This window comes from Pteropus alecto, unplaced genomic scaffold, assembly GCF_000325575.1.
Source record: "Pteropus alecto unplaced genomic scaffold, ASM32557v1 scaffold71, whole genome shotgun sequence".
Classification (NCBI taxonomy): Eukaryota; Metazoa; Chordata; class Mammalia; order Chiroptera; family Pteropodidae; genus Pteropus; species Pteropus alecto.
Genome location: NW_006433024.1, coordinates 1041289 through 1064213, shown reverse-complemented (window position 1 = coordinate 1064213; position 22925 = coordinate 1041289). Strand labels below are relative to the sequence as shown.

The window sequence follows — 22925 nt, the reverse complement described above, 5'->3', positions numbered from 1 at the left end:
GAACTCACCTCCTATAACTGCAAGAAAACAAATTCTGCCAACACTGAGTGAACTTGACCCCTGCCCAGTCAAACCTCCAGATGAGAACTCAACTCTGGCTGACACCTTGACTGCAGCCTTGCAGAGGCGCCAGCTAAGTTGTGCCTGCGCTCCTGAGGCACAGAAACTGTGAGATAATATATATTGTTTAAGCTGCTAAGTTTGTGGCAATTTCTTATAAAGCAAAAGAAAACTAATTCAGGGGGAAAAAAAAAAGAAAGGAGAGAAAGCGAGGGAGGACCAATGAAACCTGGTCTTAAGAAATCAATCTCAAGACAGCAGGAAGCTTTTTCTCCTTGAGTGACAGCGGCAGTCCATACATTTTGGCTAAGGCTAACCTGCCTGTCTGTGTTTTCAGGTACAGTCCCCACAGATGTGAGCAGAGCTACAACTATACAAGGCTACTTCTCACGCACTGACTTTTCCACAACACACGCCTGAGGCGCTGAGGCTTCTGTCCCTTCTCTGCGCCTTCTTTCTTGGCATCTCCTGGCATGAGTCAGCTGCTGCTAGCGACAACAATTGGCCTAATGCTGTCTAATTGACCCCCTGCCTGCTCAGTCTGCTCTGAGCTCTCAAGCAGGACCACTGGGGCGCTTCCCTTAAGGACTAAGGCAAAGCTGTGCCCAGCCTCCGCCCACGTGCCTTCCCTGGTGAACCCTCTGCTACTAGCACACGGCCAGGGCATTAAAAGTGCCACCGTTCCAGTTCCCTTCTCCTAGTGCTAAAACCAGAACCACCCCTCTCCAGAGTCTGATCCTTTGATTTCTCAGACCCGATTAGAGTTGGCAGGGCTAAACCAACTCCATGTTGTTTTTTTTCTTCTTTTTCTTTTTCTTTTTTGAATTATTTCCAGAGTAATCCATTTTTAAAAAAAAGTACCAACAGAGAGGGGGCAGGAATGAGAGAATCACAAAAATAGTAGGAAGTAAGAAGGGGGCAGAGAGCCCCTCCCCCCAACACCAGCATTCCCCTCCTGTCTTGGCCAGTCTTCCTTCTCAGAGGATTAAGATGAGATTGCTGTGTGGGTGATCTTATCAGGGAAAAACGAGCTGGTACCCCCACTCCCTGAGCGCAAAACAGTCAAATTCTCAACACATGTGACAGAAATACCGCGTTTTTCTTAAAGATGCCAGTGTTCCATTCCCCTTGCCCAACTTGAACACTTCTGGGTCTCCACTGTAACCCGACCCCCAATGTAAAATATGCTCTTACCCACAACCTGGATAATCTGGGCCAGGAGGACGCCGTCTGTCACATCTTGCTGGAGATCCTTGATGAGACGTTTATGGCCTGATTTGGCTAGATAATGATTGGCCCAGTCCGTGTAGATCTGCAAAAAAGCAAAGAGGCAACTTTAGGAAGCTCATCGGACCCCATCTCGGTCTGAGGCAGCTGCTTGGGCTGGCACGGCGGCCACCGTCCCACTGCCTGGGGCCAGCCAGTGCCATTAACATTCAGTGCATTGTACCGATGGGCATTCAGCAACCATAGCTGAGCTTTCCCCTATTGAGAGATCTGCCGTCAAGGCTCAGGGAAAAGCTAAAGAAAGCTTCAAAACATGAAGAGGCCTGAATGGGACAGGGGACACGGAACTAAACAGTCTGTGCCAGATGGCTTTGAGAGGCTGCGGCTCTAAATGCAAGAGAGGTCTCCCCCACCAACCCCCACAACCCCACCCCTCCCCATCTTTTTTCTTTATTGAGAAAACGTATGGGGAGGTTACCACCCAATAGGCATCTTTTAATGGGCCATTTCAGGGTAAGGAAGGCTATTGAGTTAACCAAGTTCTCAGGAGCCAGGGTCCCTTGTAAAGAAGCCAAGTACGAAAACATAAAGCCCCTCAATTACTCCTGTATGAGTGGAGTTATTGATGGCCTCACAATGATCTCAAATTTAATCAGTTTAATTTAAAAGCCAAGCATCGTTTTCACTGTCAGGATTCTGTGAACAAAACCTAGCAAATTCCAACATATTTAAACACAGCACTAGTGTACACTCCACCTGAAGGGCAGAGGCTGGGTCATCCGTGAGATCAGGAGAGCAGAGTCCCTTGGGGAACATATATAGACCTGCTCCTCCTCTTGGTTACAGAATCATCAGCACAAAGGAGTATTTTCTTCCAAACAGGCCAACAAGCATAAGGAAACACACATTGAAAACTTTCCCCGCTAACCGACCTAAGCCAAAACAAACAAAACTAAAATCCTCCTCACCAATTTTTTCCCTCCTCACCAATTTTGAGTGCTAAGTTCCATGCACAGGTTTGTGAATTGGTGGAGGGATACGCAGACCCTGTTTACCAGCACTTTTTCTCTGCAGACTGGCACAAAGAGACCCAATAAGACAACCACCTTACCTCAGCTGGGTCATATATTAGTACCAACACATCGCATACCAATCTATACGTGTCTCCACCAAGGTGATGACAGTGATCACCAGCCTGCCTGCTCCGAGACCTTGTGTGACTCACAGAGCAGTGGAAGCCCTGCCCTCACCCCAACTTCTGCCCTCTGTCCTGTTCTTTTGAATGCCATGCCCAGAGTAATGGGGCCTCGTCGCTCAAAGTCCCAGAATAAGGACCGTGGACCAGGGCCCAAACTCATAAAGCAGAGGCCTACTAGAGAGGCAGCACCTTTGACTACCCCACCCGGGACTGTGAGGGCATCATCCCCCAAAGGGGAAGAGCTGCACATTTTACTTGGTCAAGATCTGAGGACAGACAACCTCTGTCCATCTCACCCCCCACCCTCGAAGCTCAGTCTTCCACTGAAGAGATCCACAAGCACACTGCACACCACAATGTGGTTCTATTTCACACCTCGGACCATGGTGCCCCATCCTTAAATCCATGTTACTCTCCTTCCTGGAACTCCTAAGTTGTCAGAGATTAAAAAAAAAAAAAATCTAGTGCAACAAAATCATTCTGTAAGCACTGGGAAAGCAAGGAAATGGAACGCCATCTTGGTCATTACAACGGCCAATCTGAAAAGGTCAATGATCATTAAACGAAATTAAGAGGGTGAGAGGAAGAGAGAAAAGCATTAAAAGGCAAAGAGGCAGACCTGCCTGTGTTCAAGTCTAAGTTCCACAGGCTCCACAGGGTAGGGATTTAGGTCTATTTTGTTCCGTAGTGTGTCTAAGTACCTGCCTTAGCATAAGGCACATTAGTTCTCAATATGCACCTGCGGATGAACAGACACATGACCTCAGTTGAGCTATTTAACTTCTCCGAGACTAAGTTTTCTTATCTGTAAAATGGGATCAATACCATCCACTTGTCAGCTATTATAAGGACCTAGTGATACAACACAAGTGAAAAAAAGTGCCTCATGCGGACTCACTCAATAAGCGGTAACTAACACACACTGTGCCTACTACATGCTGGGCACTAATATATACACTTTATACATATTAACTCATTTAATCCTAATTCTATGGAGTAGATACTAGTATTGTATGTATTTTTCGGAGGAGAAACTGAAGTGTAGAGAGGTAAAGAAAGTGGCAGAGCCAGGATTTGAATCCGTGCTGACTAACTGTAGAGTCCCTTAGACCCTATAGCACTGCTTCTCTGAATATAAACATAAATGTTTCTCAAATCATTCACCCCCTCTCTGACACTATCCTGACTCTAGGCCCTTCCCTCTACTCAGTTATGTTCTCACTGAATGAATTGGGGGGAAAGCAAACAAACAAACAAACGAACAAACAAACAAAACAAAAACCTAGTGACTAACTGTAGAGTCCCTTAGACCCTATAGCACTGCTTCTCTGAATATAAACATAAATGTTTCTCAAATCATTCACCCCCTCTCTGACACTATCCTGACTCTAGGCCCTTCCCTCTACTCAGTTATGTTCTCACTGAATGAATTGGGGGGAAGGAAAGCAAACAAACAAACAAACAAACAAACAAAACAAAAACCTAGCTCTGTCTCTGGCTGTCTGAATGCCCCTGGGCAAGTCACTCAACTTTTCTGAGTTTCAGTTTATTCAGCTGTGAAATGGGCACAATATAGCCTACTACAGACAGTGACTGTGAAGACTCAATGAGGTACCATATGGAAGCCCCTGGCTTCACCCACAATGGAGCCCAGGAAGCAGAGGCAGGAGAGTGGTAAAGGGAAGGGCTTTGGAGTTCCAGATTTGCTTTAAATCTCAGCTGCCATGTTGCCGCTTTTACCTCTGTGCCTCTGGCCAGGGTGTCCTCATTTACAAGATGGGGATAATAATGCCTGCATCTTCGGGCTCTTAGAAGATGAAATGAACACATGCTAAGTGTTCAGTAAATAAAAGTAATAATTAGAAATTTTACCACCAGCATTATAAGATGGGCCCTAACAAAACCAGCCATGGCCTCTACCCTGAACCTCCAGGACAAAAAATGACTCAGGGACTTGCTCCCCTTCTCTTTCGCATGGCACAATTTTAAGAGTATGGAGCATCCCCCCATCTGGAGTCAAAAACTAAAGGCAAGGCAGGTCAGAAACCAGCCAGGCTAGTACATAGAGTGAGGCTTCCCTTTACTTCCTTGTAGGAGAAGGTACACCTACAATGCTCTTTTAAGACCTGGAGGGATCCCATCAGTTATGTCTGAGGGATGTGAAAACATTTCAAAGCTTATGGCCATCGGCCTCAAGACCATCAGCTGAGGTAAGAAGGGGTCATAAACAAGGATATGGCTAAGTGGCAGGTGGTGCTGGTGCCGCCACTCATTCCCTTCATTGGCGAAAAGTGCCACTTTGTGTTATAGGGACTGAATAAGATAATAAACCTGTACACAGCAAGTGCTGAGTGGTAATAATTATGGTGACCCTCAGAAAAACCTGGCATACCTCATATTTCTCAGTCTCTGAATGCATCTCACCCTATCCCCCCGAGTTCCTCCATCTGGGGCCACCCTGCAAGGCTCAATTCCAATGCCAATTCCTCCAAGAAGTCACTGTTGATTTCCTGATTGCATCCATACGATGCAGAGATTATAGAGAACTTTTTGCTGGGATCACTTTCTCACCCTCACCACCAGATTTTGACAGACAACATATCTCACCCATCTTTGCTGCCCAGTAGGGCCTCATCTGGAGGGGGCGCAAGACAGGAGGTTGGGAAGTGGTTGCTGGGTTGAAATGAACAGAATAAAAAATGAGCGAATCCTTGGGATGAATTGCATTTGAGACTTAAATAATGTGAGCTCTCAGCTGATCCTCAAACCGGGATCTCAAATCTCTTTATCGATTGAAAAGAGGAAAGAACAGAGAAAATAAATCACTCCATAGCTCAAGATCATTAATCAGATCCCATCCAACAAGAATCATTAATTATCTGGAGTTTCCCCTCCCCTCCTTTGTTCCCAGCTCTCAACTTTTTGAAGAAGTGAGTCACAAGAAAACCCCTAGATTTATTTCATTTTATTATATAATTTTTTATTTTTCAATTACAGTTGACATATTAATTTCAGGTAGACAACATAATGATTAGACATTTACATAACTTATGAAGTAATCAACCCAATAAATCTAGTACCCAGCTGACACCATAGTTATTAAAGTATTATTGACTATATAACCTATGCTACTTTATATCCCTATGACTATTTTGTAACTACCAATTAGTACTTCTTAATCCTTTCCCCTTTTTCACCCACGCCCATTTCTCTCCCATCTGGCAACCATCAAATGTTCTCTTGTATCTATGAGTTTGTTTCTGTTTTGTTTGTTTGTTTATATTGTTATTTAGATTCTACATATAAATGAAATATGATATTTGTCTTTCTCTGTTCAAATTACTTCAGTTAGCATATTACCCTTTAGGTCCATCCATGTTGCTGCAGATGGTAAGATTTCATTCTTTTTTTATGGCTGATTAATGTTCCATTATATATATGTATTCCATTATATACGTGTGTGTGTGTGTGTGTGTGTGTGTGTGTGTGTGTGTGTGTGTGTATTCTTTAGCCATTCATCTCTTGATAGACACTTAGGTTGCTTTCATATCTTGATTATTTTATATATATGTATTATAATATATATGTGTGTGTGTGTGTGTGTGTGTGTGTGTGTGTGTGTGTGTGTATTCTTTAGCCATTCATCTCTTGATAGACACTTAGGTTGCTTTCATATCTTGATTATTGTAAAGAATGCTTCAATGAACATAGGGATGAGTATGACTTTTCAAATTCGTGTTTTGGGTTTCTTCAGATAAATACCCAGAAGTAGAATTACTGGGTCCTTCTTTGTCTCTTGTTATGTAGCCTTTGTCTTGAAGTCTATTTTGTCTGGTATAAGTATTGCTACCCCCATTTTTTTTTCTTTTTTCTTTTCCATTTCTATTTTCATTAAATATCTTTTTCCATCCCTTTACTTTCAGTCAGGTGTGTCTTTCAATCTGAAGTCCCTCATAGGTAGCATATGTAAGGGTCTTGTTTTTTTATTCACTCAGCCACCCTACATCTTTTGATTGGAACATTTAATCCATTTACATTTAAAGTAAATGACAGACATGCAGTTATTACCATTTCATTATTTATATTTTTATCTATTCTTCTTCTTGAAGTCCATTTAACACTTTTTGTAATCCTGGTTTGGTAGCTTTTTCTTGTCTAAGAAACTCTTTATTCTCCTTTGATTTTAAATGAGAGCTTTGCTGGGTAATCTTGGTTGTAGATCCTTGCTTTTCATTGATTTAAATATTTTATGCCAATCCCTTCTGACCAGCAAAATTTCTATTGAGAAATCAGCTGACAGTCTTATGGGAGGTCCCTTATAGGTAACTAACTGCTATTCTCTAGCTAAGATTCTTTGTCTTTAAGCATTGATATTTTAATTATAATATGTCTTATTATGGGCCTGTTTGGGTTCATCTTGTTTGGGATTCTCTGTGCTTCCTGGGCTTGTACGCCTATTTCCTTCACCAGGTTAGAAAAGTTTTCCATCATTATTTCTCCAAATACATTTTCAATTCCTTGCTCTTTCTCTTCTTCTGGTACCCGTATGATACGAATGTTGGTATACTTGATGTTGTTCCAGAGGCCCCTTAAACTACCCTCGTTTTTAAAGATTCTTCATTCTTTCTGCTGTCCTATTTTCTGTTATCTTATCTTCCAAATCACTGATTCGGTCTTCTGCTTTATCTAATCTACTGTTGATTCCCTTTAATGTATTCTTCATTTCAGTTATTGTAGTCTTCATTTCTGACTGGTTCTTTTTATGGCTTCTATCTCCATTTTTGTTTTCTATCTCTTTGTTAAAATTCTTGCTGAGATCATTGAGCATCCATATAGCCAGTGTTTTGAACTCTGCATCTGGTAGATTGCTTGTCTTCATTGTTTAGTTCTTTCTTTGAAGTTCTGTTCTGTTCTTTCATTTGGGAAATGTCTGTCTCCTTTCCTCATGTTGGCTGCCTCCCTGTGTGTGTTTCTATGTATTAGGTAGAGGTGCTATGTCTCACGATCTTGGTAGAATGGCCTTATGTAGGTGTCTTAACCCAGTCTTAACCCAGTGGCACAGTCTCCCTGGTCACGTGAACTGGATGCTCCAGGTGTGTCCCTTGTGTGGGTTGTGTGTGCCCTCCTGTTGTAGTTGAGCCTTGATGGCTGTTGGCATATCAATGGGAGGGACTGACCCTCAGACTGACTGGTTGTGAGAGCTGGCCAGTGACTACAGCAGAGGAGCTGTTGTGAAGGAGCTGACCCCATGGAGCAGGATTTGCTTTAACGGAGCTCTGGTGTCTGCCAAGTCTGCCCTTTGGATCTGTTGTTTATGGAGGTGGTTGAGCGGTGCTCTGGTGTGGTCTGAAGCCAGCCACTGGGTGTGTTGGCTCTGGGGAGTCTTGGGAGGGGGTCTGCACTGGTGCAGACCAAGGTCAGTCGCTGCCTGTGTCCTGCCTAAGGCCACTTGGTACAAGCTACAAAGTAATCTGCAGGTGGCTACCACTTGTGCTGGGCTTAGAAGTGCCTGAGAGAGGCTAAGCTGTGAACCAAGGCCTACTGCTGCTAGCACCAGGCTTGGGGTTACCTAGCAAGAGGTACGGGGCATACTGAGGCAAGTTGCTGCTTGTTTGGGGTTTGCAAACCTTTGAGAGATTTTAGGAAAGTCTGCAGCATGAGCCAATACAGGTCAATTGTTGAAAAACCCACTGGAAGTAGCTTGGGTGTGTTGGTAGGTTGGGTGGGGCATGGTCTCAGAGAATCACCAGGGCAGGGCAAATGGTGTTAGCCAGGTTGATGAAGACTCAGATATGGCACCTACCTATGCATGCAGGCTGGGTGGGAGGGAGGAGGGCTGAAGAAAGGAAAAATGGCTTCTGCCAGCATTTTTGTTTGGGAGAAAGCTCCCCCTCCAGCCCTTGCCCTGAACCCAGACAATTCAGTTTCTTCCTGTATGTCCTTCGTGCCTTTTGAGTTGCTGCCCCAGAGCTGGATCTCAGAGTGAGTGAGTCCCTCAGCAAGTACATCCATGCTGGGGTGTACTCTAGCAGCCCTCCAACTCACTCAGCCACAATCTCTGCCAGTTTTCATAGCCAGAAGTTATTGGACTTCTCTCCCCAGCCCTAAAACTCTGGGCTGGGCAGCCTGTTGTGGGGTTCAGACCCCTCACTCCTCAGTGGAGACCTCTGCAGCCAAGATATACCCCTGATTTTTAACTGTCACATGTGGGTATAAGACCAGTCTCTTCTGCATCTCTGCCCCTCCTAGTATTGATGTGGCTTCTTCTGTATATCCTTAGTTATAGGACTTCTTTTCAGCTAGACTTCACATGATTCACAGCGATGGCTGTTCTGTAGTTTGGTTGTAATTTTGATGTGGTCATGGGAGGAGGTGAGCATAGCATTTATCTTCCTTGCCATCTTGATTGGAAACTGCCCACCCTCTTTCTTGAAACACACTTGCCTGTCTGGATCTCAAGGCTCAGCCTTAGATTTATTTTAAAAACTAGTTTTCACAGGCCAGGCTAAGCACTGATAATAATTCAGCCCCATCTCCTTCATTTGCTGTTTTAGTAGTTCGTGCAATAAATACCATTCCAAGAGGTACTCTTGGAAAATAAACTCACAATATCCCTAGGCATCAAAAAGACTCCTGGGTGCAATTCAGCAAAGATGGAGCAAGATGTGTGCGACATTTCAAGCAAGGGCTAAAGCATGTAGGGCTTCCTGTCTAAGCCTCGGGCATCCAGAATCAATTTCTCCAAAGCCACTCCTTCCCCAAAGTTCTGGAGCCTTGAGGGCTGCTGTTGCTTTTACCCTAGAGCCCACTGATCCTTGATCTGTGAACTCCCAGTAGAAATGGATAAGACAAAGAATGACACATAAAGAAAGAACAAAGGTGCCATCCCCACTCCGAGCTCCAAATCATCAAGTCATTCTAGAGAAATGATTTTAGAAAAGGCTGCAGAATCATTTCACATTAGTATCTGAAGAATCTTTCCCTCTGCTTTCCAACTCTGATCGTTCTGTCTCCCTGAGCTTACCTTTCTCCCCGCCCCCTCTAAGAGGACACTCAGTGCTTCAGAAGCATGAGGGAGAGAAGCGTCTATCAAAGGCTTGATGAAATAAAAGGGGGAAGGAAGGTGATGACAGCTGAAGAGTAAATTTGTTTGGATTCACTGATTACTCCTGACAAAATTTCAAGGAGTGTCAGTCATTCGTTTGCTTATAACCCCACATCATGCCATATCACACAGGCAGAAATCAAAGAGGGAAAATTATGATAGATCAATTGAAGCAAAGAAACTGATTAATAGTTATAATAAGAAAACCGATAATTACACTGTGTTAAACCAATGGGGATAATAAAGTTTATACTGCAATTAGCCTTCAAATGAAATGTAGGGGGTGGGAGGTGGGTAAAGCACTCTAAGTAAAGAATCCAAGAAAAGTGCCACAAAATAACTGCACCAAAATTTGGTGCCTTAACGACTCGAGCTATAAATCCAGATCAATATGCCAGGCAGCCTGATGGATCTAGAAGGCAGCGGATAGCATTAGGATAGTGTGGTTTCAGGAGAAAGAGGATAAAATATATCTCTTGAAAGATACAACAATATGGAGACGAAAGTTAACCAGTCATTCAGCATCAGAGGTAGTTTCCAGTCGATAAGTTGTAAAGAGAATGTTACTGTGTGGCCTCAGTTCAAGAGGTCTTGCTCTAGACTTTGGTCATATCATCGACATATCATTTCCATGACTCAGCAGTATGTGATTAGTTGGTTTAGTTCTGATATGAATTATCAAAATAATATTGCAACAACAATAGTGTTCACCTAGTACTTTAATACCACAAAAATTATTCAATTATTCACAATTTTAAGAAAATCAAAATGCACCATTTGTTATCAATGGCAAAGCTGGTTAACACATGCACTTCTGCATCCCTGGCATCTAGCAAGGAGTGTGGTACCCACCCCACAGGTGCAGGTGCATGTCCACATAACTTTTTAACTGCATGAGATGGGGAGAAGGGCCTGAATTTGCTAGTGGCTTTGTCCCACTCTCCCTCTCTCCATCAGAGTCTAATACATCCTCTCTCAATGTAAACCACTGCCTTGAAACAAGCATTCATATGAGTGAAACATTGGAGGACGAGGGGGAGCACAGAGAGGCCAACCTTGTGCTCAAGACCACACAGCACAGCAGAGGCTGGGCTTGAACACTGGTCCTGTTTCCTGGTTTCTCAGAAGAGTCCGGTTTTGCAGAGTGTCCCTCGGTGCTACCAAATGCCCACCTGGATGGCAGTAACTCTCCTCCCATCCCCATCTTTGCCATCTCCTGACGCATGCATTACTTTGGTCATTTCTGTTTTCTCATAAATCGCAGCAATCACAAGGGCTGTGTGTCTGCAGCCTCAAGAGCTGGTGTGAACCAGGGCTGAAATCTAGTTCTGCCTCCTACCAACTAGGTAGTCCTTGGTGAGTCATGCCCCAGCTGAGCATCAGAGTCCCTCAGTTGTGTGGCGGTGATATACAGGGTTGTTGCATGGACTAAACGAGAGCATGTATGTAAGTGGTTAACACAGCATCTGACATAGTATTAAATAAATGGTGGTTATTAATACTCCGATTAATACTTGGCTATCTAAATTTGGGGGGAATAAATTAATCTAGACTGCTGAGAATTTATACTTCTGAGAGCCACACATTTTTAAGTCTTCCACTGAGAATTTTTCCCCAATGGATTATCTTGATCCCTGCTTTTTAAACTAACTCGATTGTGCTTTTTCTTGATGGCCAAGGACATCACTATGAATAATAACATTCTGATGTATATAAGGATGTCTTAGGACCCTCTGAGTTGCTGTGCCTTCCTTAAAAGACCCCAGAGTCCTTTAAAATTGGATGTAACGTAAGAGGAAGTACTGTTCAAGCAAGAGCCTTCATGGGACTTGTCCATCAATAAAAATAAATAAGTAGAAGAACTTTGTGGCACCCCGATGAGTGCTCTAAGGTGCAGTAGGGAAGGCCTTTGTGCTCTCGGCTGGTCTCTAAGCAGGTAAGGCTGCTAGAGAGCTGGGCTCCAGGAGCACTGTAATGTGACTGCGCTCCATATTCTCCCCCTGAGCACATGTGAAATGGTACCGCCACCCCGCCTCTTGACATACATTTTATAACATGGCTAACGTGAACTTCTTTATATCAAGGATATACACCCCTGTCTAGATCTAGAAAATAGTAAGTAGCTGGGCGAAAGGAAGAACCCATTGCTGGTTTCCTCCCTTATTATCTGCAGTGATCTGCTTGCCCACACAGCCACCAGAGATTCAAAGGCACACACATGTACAGATACATAGCAAGTGACTAGAGAGAGAAGCAGGGCTTCTTGCTAATCTGGATTTCCACCTTGCTCTACATCCTGGCACCATCATTACTCCTACTTTACCCCTGAACAGCAAGTCCAGATACATTGCTTAGAGTCGCATGCTCATCTTGGTGCATTAAACAAGCACTGCCTGAGCACCTGCCTATGCTAGCTTCTGTTCTTGCTGCAGTCTTGTATAGGATAATAACTACCACTGGCCAAATGTCTATGGTGACTTAAAAGAACACATTCTAGAGTCACACCGCTTAGATTCCAATCACTCCTCAACCACCACTTCCTGGCAGAGTTATCCTGGGCAAGTTACCAAAACTATCTGAGGCTCGGCTTCCTCACCTGTAAAATGAATCAATTGCCTATTCAGGTTATTGTGAGATTGAAATGAGATGCCTGGTATATAATGAGGGCTCAGTATGTTAGTCATGATTATAATGCCCATGAAGACGATGACGTGCAATGTCAGCACTTTGCAAAATATGGAGTCCTTTAGTTCCCTACTCACTTGTGAGGTTTTATTTCCTCCATTTAACAAATGAAAATATCAAGGCTCTGAGGAGTGAATTGACTCTCCCAATGTCACGTGATAAGTGTCCAGGGTTTGAAAGAAGCAACTATGGGTCCTAATGATGCTACACTGCCACTAAGAGGCCCACGCAAGAACCACCACATGGCACAGAAGGTCAAGTGCCATGGCAGTGTGGGAAAAGCAGCAAGGGAGAGCAAGGCTTATTGCACAATAGCTAATACAATGTTACCCTCTCTCACCCCTGGGAATAGAGCTAGCCACTTATCATTCAGGGCTAATGGATCCAAGAGGGGAACTGACATTTCCCCCACATCACCAAAGCACAAAGCAACCAATTTCACAACAGTGTTACTACAACAAAAACAAAAATGCCAGTGTAACACGAGTTACCATTGATTGCAGGGCTATATCCAAACTGGGAAATGCTCAAGAGTAACGTCCCCCAGTTCCTCCAGTCTGAACTGCAGCAAGGCCAGGTGGAAACCCTGTACAGTGGATGCTGGGGCCCTGCCTGGGACGAGCCCCACAGCCACACAATGGTGGCATTGTTTATCAGGAACACAGACAAGCAGCAGGTGGGTGTGCACAGCAACTCCAGAGGTTTTGAAACCATGCCTTTAGAAAAATAAACCAGGCTAGTGAATGTGCTGAGAAGGACTGGTAAGATCTTAAGGATGAGCATGTAGGCACCTGCTTATTCCACACCTTAGGTTAACCCACTTTCAATGCCTAAGATCCCCCTTTCCCGCCACTCTGTTCCTTTGGGAAAAGCATTGCTCTGCACCACATTTCAAAGGATACTCAATTCTTTCCATTAATTTCCTCACTGAATCACCACCTATGCATGAGGGGTATGTTGAGGGGCTACTATGTGCCAAGTGTTTATATCTGTGATCTCATCTATAATCTCGCTCCACTGGAACAACAGATGCGGGAAACCAGGAATTCTTGTGTTTTATTCATTGAATTTTTCCGAACATCTAGTACAGTGTCTGACACACAGTAGGTGCTCATAGGATCTGTTAAATAAATGCATGGTCATCCCCATTTTACATACTGGAAAACAAAGGTTCTAAAAGGTTAAGAAATGTGCACAGGATCACAGAGCTAATACAAGGTGATGCTCCATCTGATCCAGGCAGCCTGGCCTACTGCCGCCACCTCTCACAGAGGAAAAGGTACACCCAGGTCTCCTAGGACCTCCCTGAAAATCCCACAAGGCCAGTGCTAAGGATGAACACTAAACTATTACTAGCTGTTTCAGAATAAAATTGGGCCTTCTCAGCAATACTTCCTCTTATCCACTCCAACCTTAGAAGTGAGATCTGAACAACTTTTAACCACGATGTCTAGCAGTTCCAAGAAAGCCAAATGTTAGAGCTCACCTGGAATTTTTCAAGTATTTTCTCTTCCTTTCTGTTCATTACTTACTAATTAGACATGTTCTCCTTCCAAGCGCTTTCTCTATGACTATGATGGGACACAGAATATGCCAAGACTTTGGGACCTTGGAAAAAACCATCATTCTCTGAGCTCCTACATCTATAAAACTGGATAATACTTTGTCACCTGTTGTGAGGACTACTGTGTTTATTGTGAGAACTAAATGAAATGTTTGTAAAGAGCTTAACACAGTGCCCGGCATGCAGGTGGGGCCTTTAAATATTAGTTTCCTTTCTTGTCTTATTTCTGCGTTTGCAACCCACAAATCCCTTATGTCTACCACTTGCACCATGGGCTGTACCTCATTAACCTTCAGTCCCTACTACTGGGTTTTCTGGTCCAGTGTGTGGTCCCTCATCACCTCTACTTAGTAGGATGTTCCCTTCTCCTAGAAGCCAACCCTGACTTCCAGGCTACTCTTTCTCTGAAATCCTAGTGCTCTTACAATTAAACAATTCTGTATAACCAGCTCCACAGCCCCTGTGCCTTAGCCCATACTGTCCTCTCTGCCACCGCTGCCATCTCTACACCACCACCTGGCAAACACCTAATTGGTATCTTAAAACCCAGTCAAGTGTCAATCCTGTAAAGCCATCCTCAACCCACTTTCTCACTCTGAACACAGAATTGTCTCTTCTTCATGGCTCCAAAAGCACTTTGCTTATGCTTTTATCATGGCTGCTCTATAACTAGCTACTCACATCTCTCAGTAAAGAGCTTCTCAAGAGTAGGGAACAAGTTTTATCTCTTTGAAACACTAGCACAATGCTTGACTCAGAACAGGGGCTCAATAAACAAGCACTTATTGACTTACTAGAGGGTGAATAGATGGATGGAAAGAAAATGAAGGAACAGATGTAGGGCAGGAAGGTGGAAAAGACTGATGAACATTCAGCTGGATGGACATAAAGATGAGTGGGCAAAGAAAAGACAGATTAATGATTAAATGGGGAGGTGGATAGGATGGATAAATGAATCTGTTCCCTTTCACTGCCTAGATCATAAAGTCCATGAAATCATGATGATGTTCCATGTATCTTTTAGATCAGTCACATAGCACAAGGACTGATAGGTAACACTTTGCTGTGAAAAATTTTCAGCAACATAGTAACAGGACCCACCTGACAGTGGATGTTAAAGTGCTATTTAAAAAAGAGTCTCTCTCTCTCTCTCTCTCTCTCTCTCTCTCTCTCTCTCTCTCTCTCTCTCTCTCTCTCATAGCTAGAGCAGGCATGTATTATTGACTCAGGACTGTTATTTGTTAAACTTTCAGGAAATTTGCAACTTGGTTGTTAAAGACAGCCGTTATTAAAGAATATCAGAAAGAAACATTAAGAAAACAATACCACTTATGATTGCATCAAAAAGAATAAAATAATAGACAAAGACTGGGTTTTCATCTTTGGGCAGCTATTTTCTAGTTGTTCAACTATGCATTACCAGATTTGTCTAAAGTTATTCAAAATATTCTCTGAAAGAATATGATCTCTACGATTAGATATTCCTGATCTCTCTACAACATTCTCTTCCAAGGTGATTCTGAATCCCAAAAGACCAATTTATCCACAATTACAAAATTTCACTGACAGAAGAACCTTTGGTGATCTGATACAACCCTAAATTTACAGTTGAAGAGGAAGGAAATCTAACTTTGAGGGGTGAACACATACTGCAATATACATATGACATAACTGTTGAATTATACACTTAAAATGTTTGATTTTATCAATGCCACCCCAATGATTTGTAATAAAAAATAAATTTACAGTTGAAGAAAGTGAGGCCAATTGAAATTATTTTTACATTATTCCCAAAACCTAAATATATGATACTTTATCAGCTTAAATATATATATATATAAATCACAATGCCACAACTAATAAATGAAGCAAATGAAAATGTAACTGTTTTGTATGATAAAACTGAACTTAGAAATTTGAATATTCTAATAAAATATTTACTTTCAAATTGTTTTAATTTAAAATTATTTTCCAATGTTGTTGAAATGTAATTGACATATAATGACCAGCGTATATTTAAAATGCACGATTTGATGGGTTCTGACCTATATACACCCATGAAACCATCACTGCGATCAAAATAATGAACATTTCTACTAGCCCCATGAACCTCTCTTCAACCCTTTATAACCCACCCCTCACTCCACTGCTGCTGCAAGACCAACACTAATGTGATTGTCATTACAGATTCACTTGGGTTTTCTAGAACTATACATAAGTAGTTATATTTTTTAAAAGTTAAATTATATAAACTTTATTATAATTAAAATGTTAGACCATAATACTCAAAACTCATCACTTCATAATTATTTTACTACATTTTACTATTGTTTATGCTCTTGAGCTTGTTTACATCTATTATATCCATATAACACAAATAGTATACAATGGCTTACTATAAAACATCTCTTTCCAATTCCGTGTTCAGAGATGTCATGTTGGTGGACTGAAATTAGCATTGGTAGAAAGGTTTACTATGAAATCAGCTAGTGCTACCTATCAGACTATTTTCCTTGGAAATTGAATTGTTAAGCCACAAAGCAAACACAGGTAAAATGGGGAAAAAATTATGTTACTTCCCCCCATCCCATCCCCACCAATGGAGAGGTTTCTTTGTTCCCTAAAGTAATGAGTATGAGTATGCAAATTTAGGGGAGTAGAGACTGAGCTACATTGCTTTGCATGAGAAAAAGAGAATTCGAGGGAGAGTAAGAGATGAGGTTCAGAGCCAGGAAGACTGGGAAGCAGAGAGGCTATGGGGTGGGAGGAGGGAGAAGCCTTGGAGACAAAAATCAAAAGGCATTTAATTAAGATATGCATGATCTAAATTCTCCTCTTTGAAATCTTCAATAAAATCTATATTCTTAATGGTTGCTTTCTTGAGCAAGTGGAATCCTTCTTAGGAATGCCAGGAAAAGCCAAACCCTGCTTCCCAGTGGGTGAAGGGCCAGAAGACAGTGAGCCGCAGCCATGGCAGGGTTACCCCCACTTGAGAGTAGATAGTGAGCTCATGGTTTCCCTTGCAGCACCTAGCTGAGTACCTGTCATAGGGAACCTACTCAAGGAATGCTGACTAAAAGGCCCTCTTGGCTGCCATCTCTCTTGCCATCAGTCTCGCAAACATTTATGGTCCTCAAGCTGCCCATCCTCTCCCTGACATTGATTCTATCACCACCAAGGTGGCCCAACTGGCCCTCTCATCATGCTCCCCCATTGCCAGGTACTGGGCCTGGCCCTGCCTCAGCCTGACCTGGGTAATCGAAACTCACGTGAACCTCCTTCTGCTCCATGGGGGCTCCCTAGATCCCAGGCACACAGCACTGCCAGGGATGGCCAGGTGAGTCACTGTTCCCAATTAACATTTACCTTTTCAATGGAGTCACCAATGCTTTAAAGCCAGGAGGCTGATATGTGGAAATGCAACCTGGCAAGCTTGGAAGAGATTTTTTTTTTTTTTTTTAATGTTAAAAGGGCTTTTTGTCTTGGTTTTGGTTTTTTAGGACCCTTCAGTCCACTGTAGGTGAATGGCTATATAAGCTCTACATTGCTTATTATAATTCACAACCCTCAACACAAACTTTATGATTATTTGAGGATGTTCCCTTACACAGGAAACCAGAAGAGTAGATGGCACTTTAAGGATTCCCCTGGGTCAGGTTTCTTGGGAAGATTATGCAGCAGCCTGATTTATCAGGGAGAAAGGGATCCGGGTGAAGATCCCAAGCACAGGGGTCGGGGCAGCCCCCGCCCTGCATGAGAAGCTGTGACTGAAGGCAGGGCAAAGTAGGGTGAGGTGACGTCTGTCTCTGTTTTCATTTAGAAAAAGAGGGGGGTGAAATACTTTAGGGGCCCTGGAAATTAAATAGAGTAGCATGTCTCCTTATTCTCTCCTACCTCCAAGCACGTTTATGGTTAGCATGTACGGAATAATTTCCATGAAGTTCCCTGAACTTTATGTTAGTGATAAGGAGAAAATGTTTTGTAGTGGTTACAGGGTAAAGCCAGGATCTGATCTCAGATCCTGGCTTCACCTCTTAATGTATACAGATCCAGGCAAGTCACTTAAACTCAGTCTCCTCATATGTAAAGTGGAGATAATAGTACCTAGCATAAACTTATATTAAGGAGTAAATGAGAAAATATAAAGCACCTGTGAGCACACGCACATAGGTATTCAATGAAGGGCAATAATGCTTATTAAAGAAGGTCCAGGTGCTCAAAGTTGTTGGGCCCAGGGAGCCTTAGAAGATCTGACATCTTCGTAAACGGTCAGAAAGTGACATCCCGTTGGAAGAGAGGCGCAGGGCCTAGCGAAGACACTGCTGTGCTACTTGTGGGAAAGTTGTGTGGCAAAAGCTTTAGGAATCTCTGGAGGGCAGGCAGTTCCCAGCAGCGGATGACGCTGCCCTGCCCCTTCCCCATTTAGCCCTCCTTCCTTTCTCAGCAACAACAGGGCCAAGTGACTTGGCCACAGTAGAAGTGGCTGTTGTGCCCCGGGCCTCTCTCCAAGGCAGATGTCAGAACTCTCAGGCTTAGGGCATTTCAGGTTTTTTTGTAGTTTTCTATTTTTATAATAGGCTTCTACTAGGAAGACTAGCAGATACCAAGCTGGCACCCAGGAAGGAAGGAGCATCTCCCCTACCCGGGGGACAAACTGGCCCAGAGCACAAAAGAACGATTTGCACAAAGATATTACAAAGATTTACAAAGTCCTGGAAGAAAGCCCCGACTGATTCATCTCAAGAAGAATAAAGTCCTAACAACAACTCAGCCTCTGCTCCCATCTACAGTGCTTACAATTTATCAAGCTCTTTTGTAGACACAATCTAATCTGAGCCTCGTCACAATCTGGGAAAGGAGGAGGCAGCTGCATCTCCCTATTCTGCAGATGAAGAAAGGGAGAGCTCAGCTAAACAAAGACTAGCATTAGCTCTGCTGCCTAGGTATTCTCACTTAGTCTGGCCATCCAGGTGTCACAGGGCAGTTACAAAAACCAGGCCATGTCATTAGATGGCCATGATGAGGAGAAAGTTCTAGAATGAAACTGGACGGGGTCTTCCCTTTTGAGAAAATAGGAAGTGGAATTCTGTGTGTACTCGGCCAGGTTCAGAAGGAGATAGAAATCCCCGTGTGGTATGTAAGAATGTTCACCGAAGCTCAGAACCACATGCCATAGCTTCCTTCTACAGAAATGTCTATTTTTAACATCCTACCTCAAAAGAAATCTCTTCCACAGGGCGGTGAGCCTAGATCCTGGAGCTAAAAAATCATCATAACCTAGATCCTGGAGCTAAAAAATCATCCCCATTAATCGCGCCTCGCCTGGGTAGTGTTAAGCACCTAAAGCAAAAGACACAGAAGTGTCCAATATCTCAGTAGCCCTCCCTTAATGAGCCAACACACGTGGAAGATGAAGGCATCGAGAAGATGTAAAATGCTCAGAGGGCTCCGTAGAGCAGTTCACATGGAAAACGGCCTCAAAACTACTTCAAAAGGCATCTTCACACAGGGAGTTTTTTTCTGCGGCATTCGTACCAACACCATTCGTATCCCTGCAGATACGGAATATCTGCTCACCCAAGCAAATGTTTTGGGGGCTTAAACATTTTACAATCCATCATTCCAAGGTCGTGTTAAGCACAGTAATCACTAAGCAAATAAGAGTAGCACACTCTTCCCTGGAAAATAAGCCTTTTCTAGGGCTTATAAGGTTCATGTGGCCTAGAAAGGTGGAGGGGTGGGGATGAGTTTTAGGAGGAGGAGGAGACACACTACATCATCTTCTGCAAGCAAACCACATCAAAATGACCACTCTTACTGTTAAACCAGAGTGTCGCTCTGCCACAAGCATCAGGACTGCCATTAGTCCCAAGGTTACATTAACTGGCTGAAGGTTAAGGAGGCATAAAGGAAAAGAAACTCATCTTGCCTTTTTGCTGTGTTGCCAGCTACCAGTTGGATTCCCCAGAGTAAGCAGAAAGCCACAGAGGTAGCCGCTATTGGGTTTGAAATATCCCTACCAGGTTGCCCCAGCCAGGGGTGGAAGAGGTCAGCGGTGCCCTTCCTAGGGCTCACAGGACAGGAAATCACTTCGATTTCCCCTTCTGCAGTGAAGTCCTCTAGAGCAGCAGCAGTTCCCAATCTTTTTGGCACCTGGGACTGGTGCTCCTATGAATCTACTGCCTGATGATCTGAGGTGGAGCTGAGGTGATGATGCTAACGCTGGAGAGAGGCCGCAAATACAGATGAAGCTTCACTCACCCCATGCTGTGCGGCCCGGTTACTAACAGGCCACAGACTGGTACCAAGTCGAGGCTGGGAGGTTGGGGACCTCTGCTCTAAGATCTTCCCTTTATATCTCTTTAAACCCCTAACAGAGGTCAATCTTTCTCCCCATTTGCACCTGCTGAGGCTTGCCACTGAGAAAACAGACCAAGATCCGACACACCTGTTGGCATCCACCACTCTCCTGATCATTGTCTTTGGTGTTTGCAATTGTATTTTTTCAGGCTATCAACAACTTCCAGACACATCCTCTCTACCTGCTCTAAAAACAACCACTGAGTCCTCATCCCATGAGGACACAGGAAACAAACTACAAGGAGGTGGCAGTTAGCACAGCAAAGTGTTCTGCTGATGGAAGGCCAGCTTGGAGCTCTCGTGCTCCCACTGGGCATAGAAAATAGACTGGAACTATCTCTAAACACAGCCCAACTGAAACAAACTTCACCATCTCTCCCCTGAGACCCCGCTAGAGTCCCCTGAGGATGCTTACCACTTTATAATGGTCGCAGGAATCCCGGCTTTGGCTCCGGGCGGGAACCCATAAGTTGATGCTTATGGGCATGGCCTGACCCACAGTGCGGTCCCAGCAGTCAACCGCCTGCGCCCTCTCAGGGTGTCTAGTTCCAAGTACTGTGGAGGCGTGTGAAGCCTCGAAGGTTAATTTTAGCTGAAGTCACGCTCCCGCTGTGGTCAGATCTTCTTACACAGGCCACCTCCTGAATAGTGGCAGCTTATATTACCCCAACCCGCTGGGCGGCCCTCTGGCCCTCCGCCCTGACTCCAGACTGCTGCAATTCTCCCATCTCCTTCTCCCCCACCAAATTCTCTTCATCCTCCAAAATAATCTGACTCTCCGTTAGGGCAATAAATCACAGTTCCTTTGCTGACCCAGGCAAACAAACTTGGAGATGTCCACCCCCCACTACCTTGCCCACATTTGGCAAAGGCTGGGCAAGGAAGCTCTAGGCCAAGGGGCTGCACAAACCTCACTTGAACTGGGCAGCACTGAGGCCACACAAGAGCGGAAGCCTGATGTGCTTTTGTTTTCTGCAATGAGGTTTGGACAGCCTTTGTGCTGCTGCTAGTTTTGTGGGGCCTACACGTATCGCATCTCTTTCCTGACATTCTCTGTCACAGGGAGGAATAACACTGCCTGCCCTGCTACTTCTCTAAAGCCTGATGGACAGGAATCTGCATGTTTCCACCCAAAGATCTCACTCCTGCAAAGGAAGAGAGTGAGCCTTCATAGAACTTCGCAGAGGTTTTCAAAAGGTTATCTGGCCATCTGCGCAGCTACCAGATTCCAGATCTCAGCAAGTGGACGAGTGTAGAGTTCAGGAGGAAGGTTATAGAAGCAGCCCATTTCAGGTTTCATTTCTCGCCAAGCTCAGTGATTGGGACCTGGGAGTTTATAAAACCAGTTTGTACCAAGAGTTCTCTGCCAGACAGAATTCTGTTAGGCTCTTGAGACTGCCTTTTTTCAATGTGGACAGGACCATGGAAAAGCTATGGAAAAATTAAATACAGAATGGCTTACTGCAATCTCTAAACAAATCGCGCAGCCTATAACTTTGCAGGCAAAATGCTAGCGTGCAGCGTTTGAAATAGGCATTAAGGCCACACCCAGAAACTGCTCCATGTGGGATGCAATGCAATGTCTTTGCCCCACCTGAGGTCTACCTGTTACACTCCCATGCGGCCTAGGCCTCTCCTTCATAAGACTCTTTGTGCCTGTAATTATTTCTTTCATTCAAGTATTCACTGAGCATGTACTCTGTGGCAGGTACTCTTCTAGGCTCAGAGGATTCAACAGTGAATAAGAGTGCTCTCGTGGGGTTTTATTCTACTGAGGATGAGGGGTGAAAGAGAAGCAAAATGACAATAAACAAATGAGCAAGCTAATATCAAAGAACGATAAATGCAGTGGAGAATGTATGGTGGAGTGGAGGGATACTCAGTAGGGAAATTGAGAATGGCCTCACTAAGGAGGTGACATTTAGAGACCTGATAAGAAGGGGACAACTATGCAAAGACTCGGGAGTGGTTCTCCCAGACCAACAGCATCACCTGGGAATTTGTTAGAAATGCAGATTCTCAGGGCCCACTCCACACCTCATGAACCGGCAGGAACTTTGGGGATGGGCCCCAGCCACCTGGATTTGAACAAGCTCTCCAGATGGTGATTCTCAGGCACACTCCAATTTGGGACCATGGATCTAGGGAAACAGCATTCCAGGTGAGAGACTCTCAACAACAGGAATCTGTGGTTTTTACACACTTCTAAAATCCCCAGCCAGCAGCCCGTTGCCTAGCACATAAAGGAATCCAATAAATATTTTTTGACAAGCTTTAAGTTCCAGCCTCTAGAACCCAGATAAAAATCACAGAAAGATAGAAGTCACAAGTGTTATATTCATAAAACTTCAGCAAAAGCACCCACAAAAGAAAAGCAAGGGGTCATTTAGAATTACAAGTGGCCAGTGGGAAGCTTTCTTTAGTGCCTAAAACTGCCAGCCGCTAAGATCGGCTCTTCCCAATCTAATAAAACTTGGCATCACAAAGTTGGCAATTAGATTTCCTGTAAAAGGCTAAATGTGGTGGCCTTCTGTTTCCTGATTCTGAAACTCAGTAAGAAAAGCATTAGTGTGTGGCAGCTGGGATAATCATTTAATTGATCTTTTCCACCCACAGAAGCCTCCCTTCCCTGCTCCAACCCACTGAATTGTAAATCAATGTCACCTTCATTGTAAGCATGAAAAGGCAGGAAAAAGCACCCTCCTCCCCAAACCAAATTGAAGTCA

General features: G+C 43.9%; 1 protein-coding gene across 7 annotated transcripts in view; it reads right to left on the bottom strand.

The window, feature by feature from the left end:
* Nucleotides 1-22925, bottom strand: part of NAV2 (neuron navigator 2) — a 369408-nt gene that overhangs the window by 252524 nt on the left and 93959 nt on the right. For all 7 annotated transcript variants that reach the window (XM_025044097.1, XM_025044092.1, XM_006907971.3 and 4 more), the window contains exon 2: nucleotides 1255-1372. In XM_025044097.1, coding sequence (XP_024899865.1) covers nucleotides 1255-1372 — 118 coding nt within the window. The remainder of the gene's footprint in view (nucleotides 1-1254; nucleotides 1373-22925) is intronic.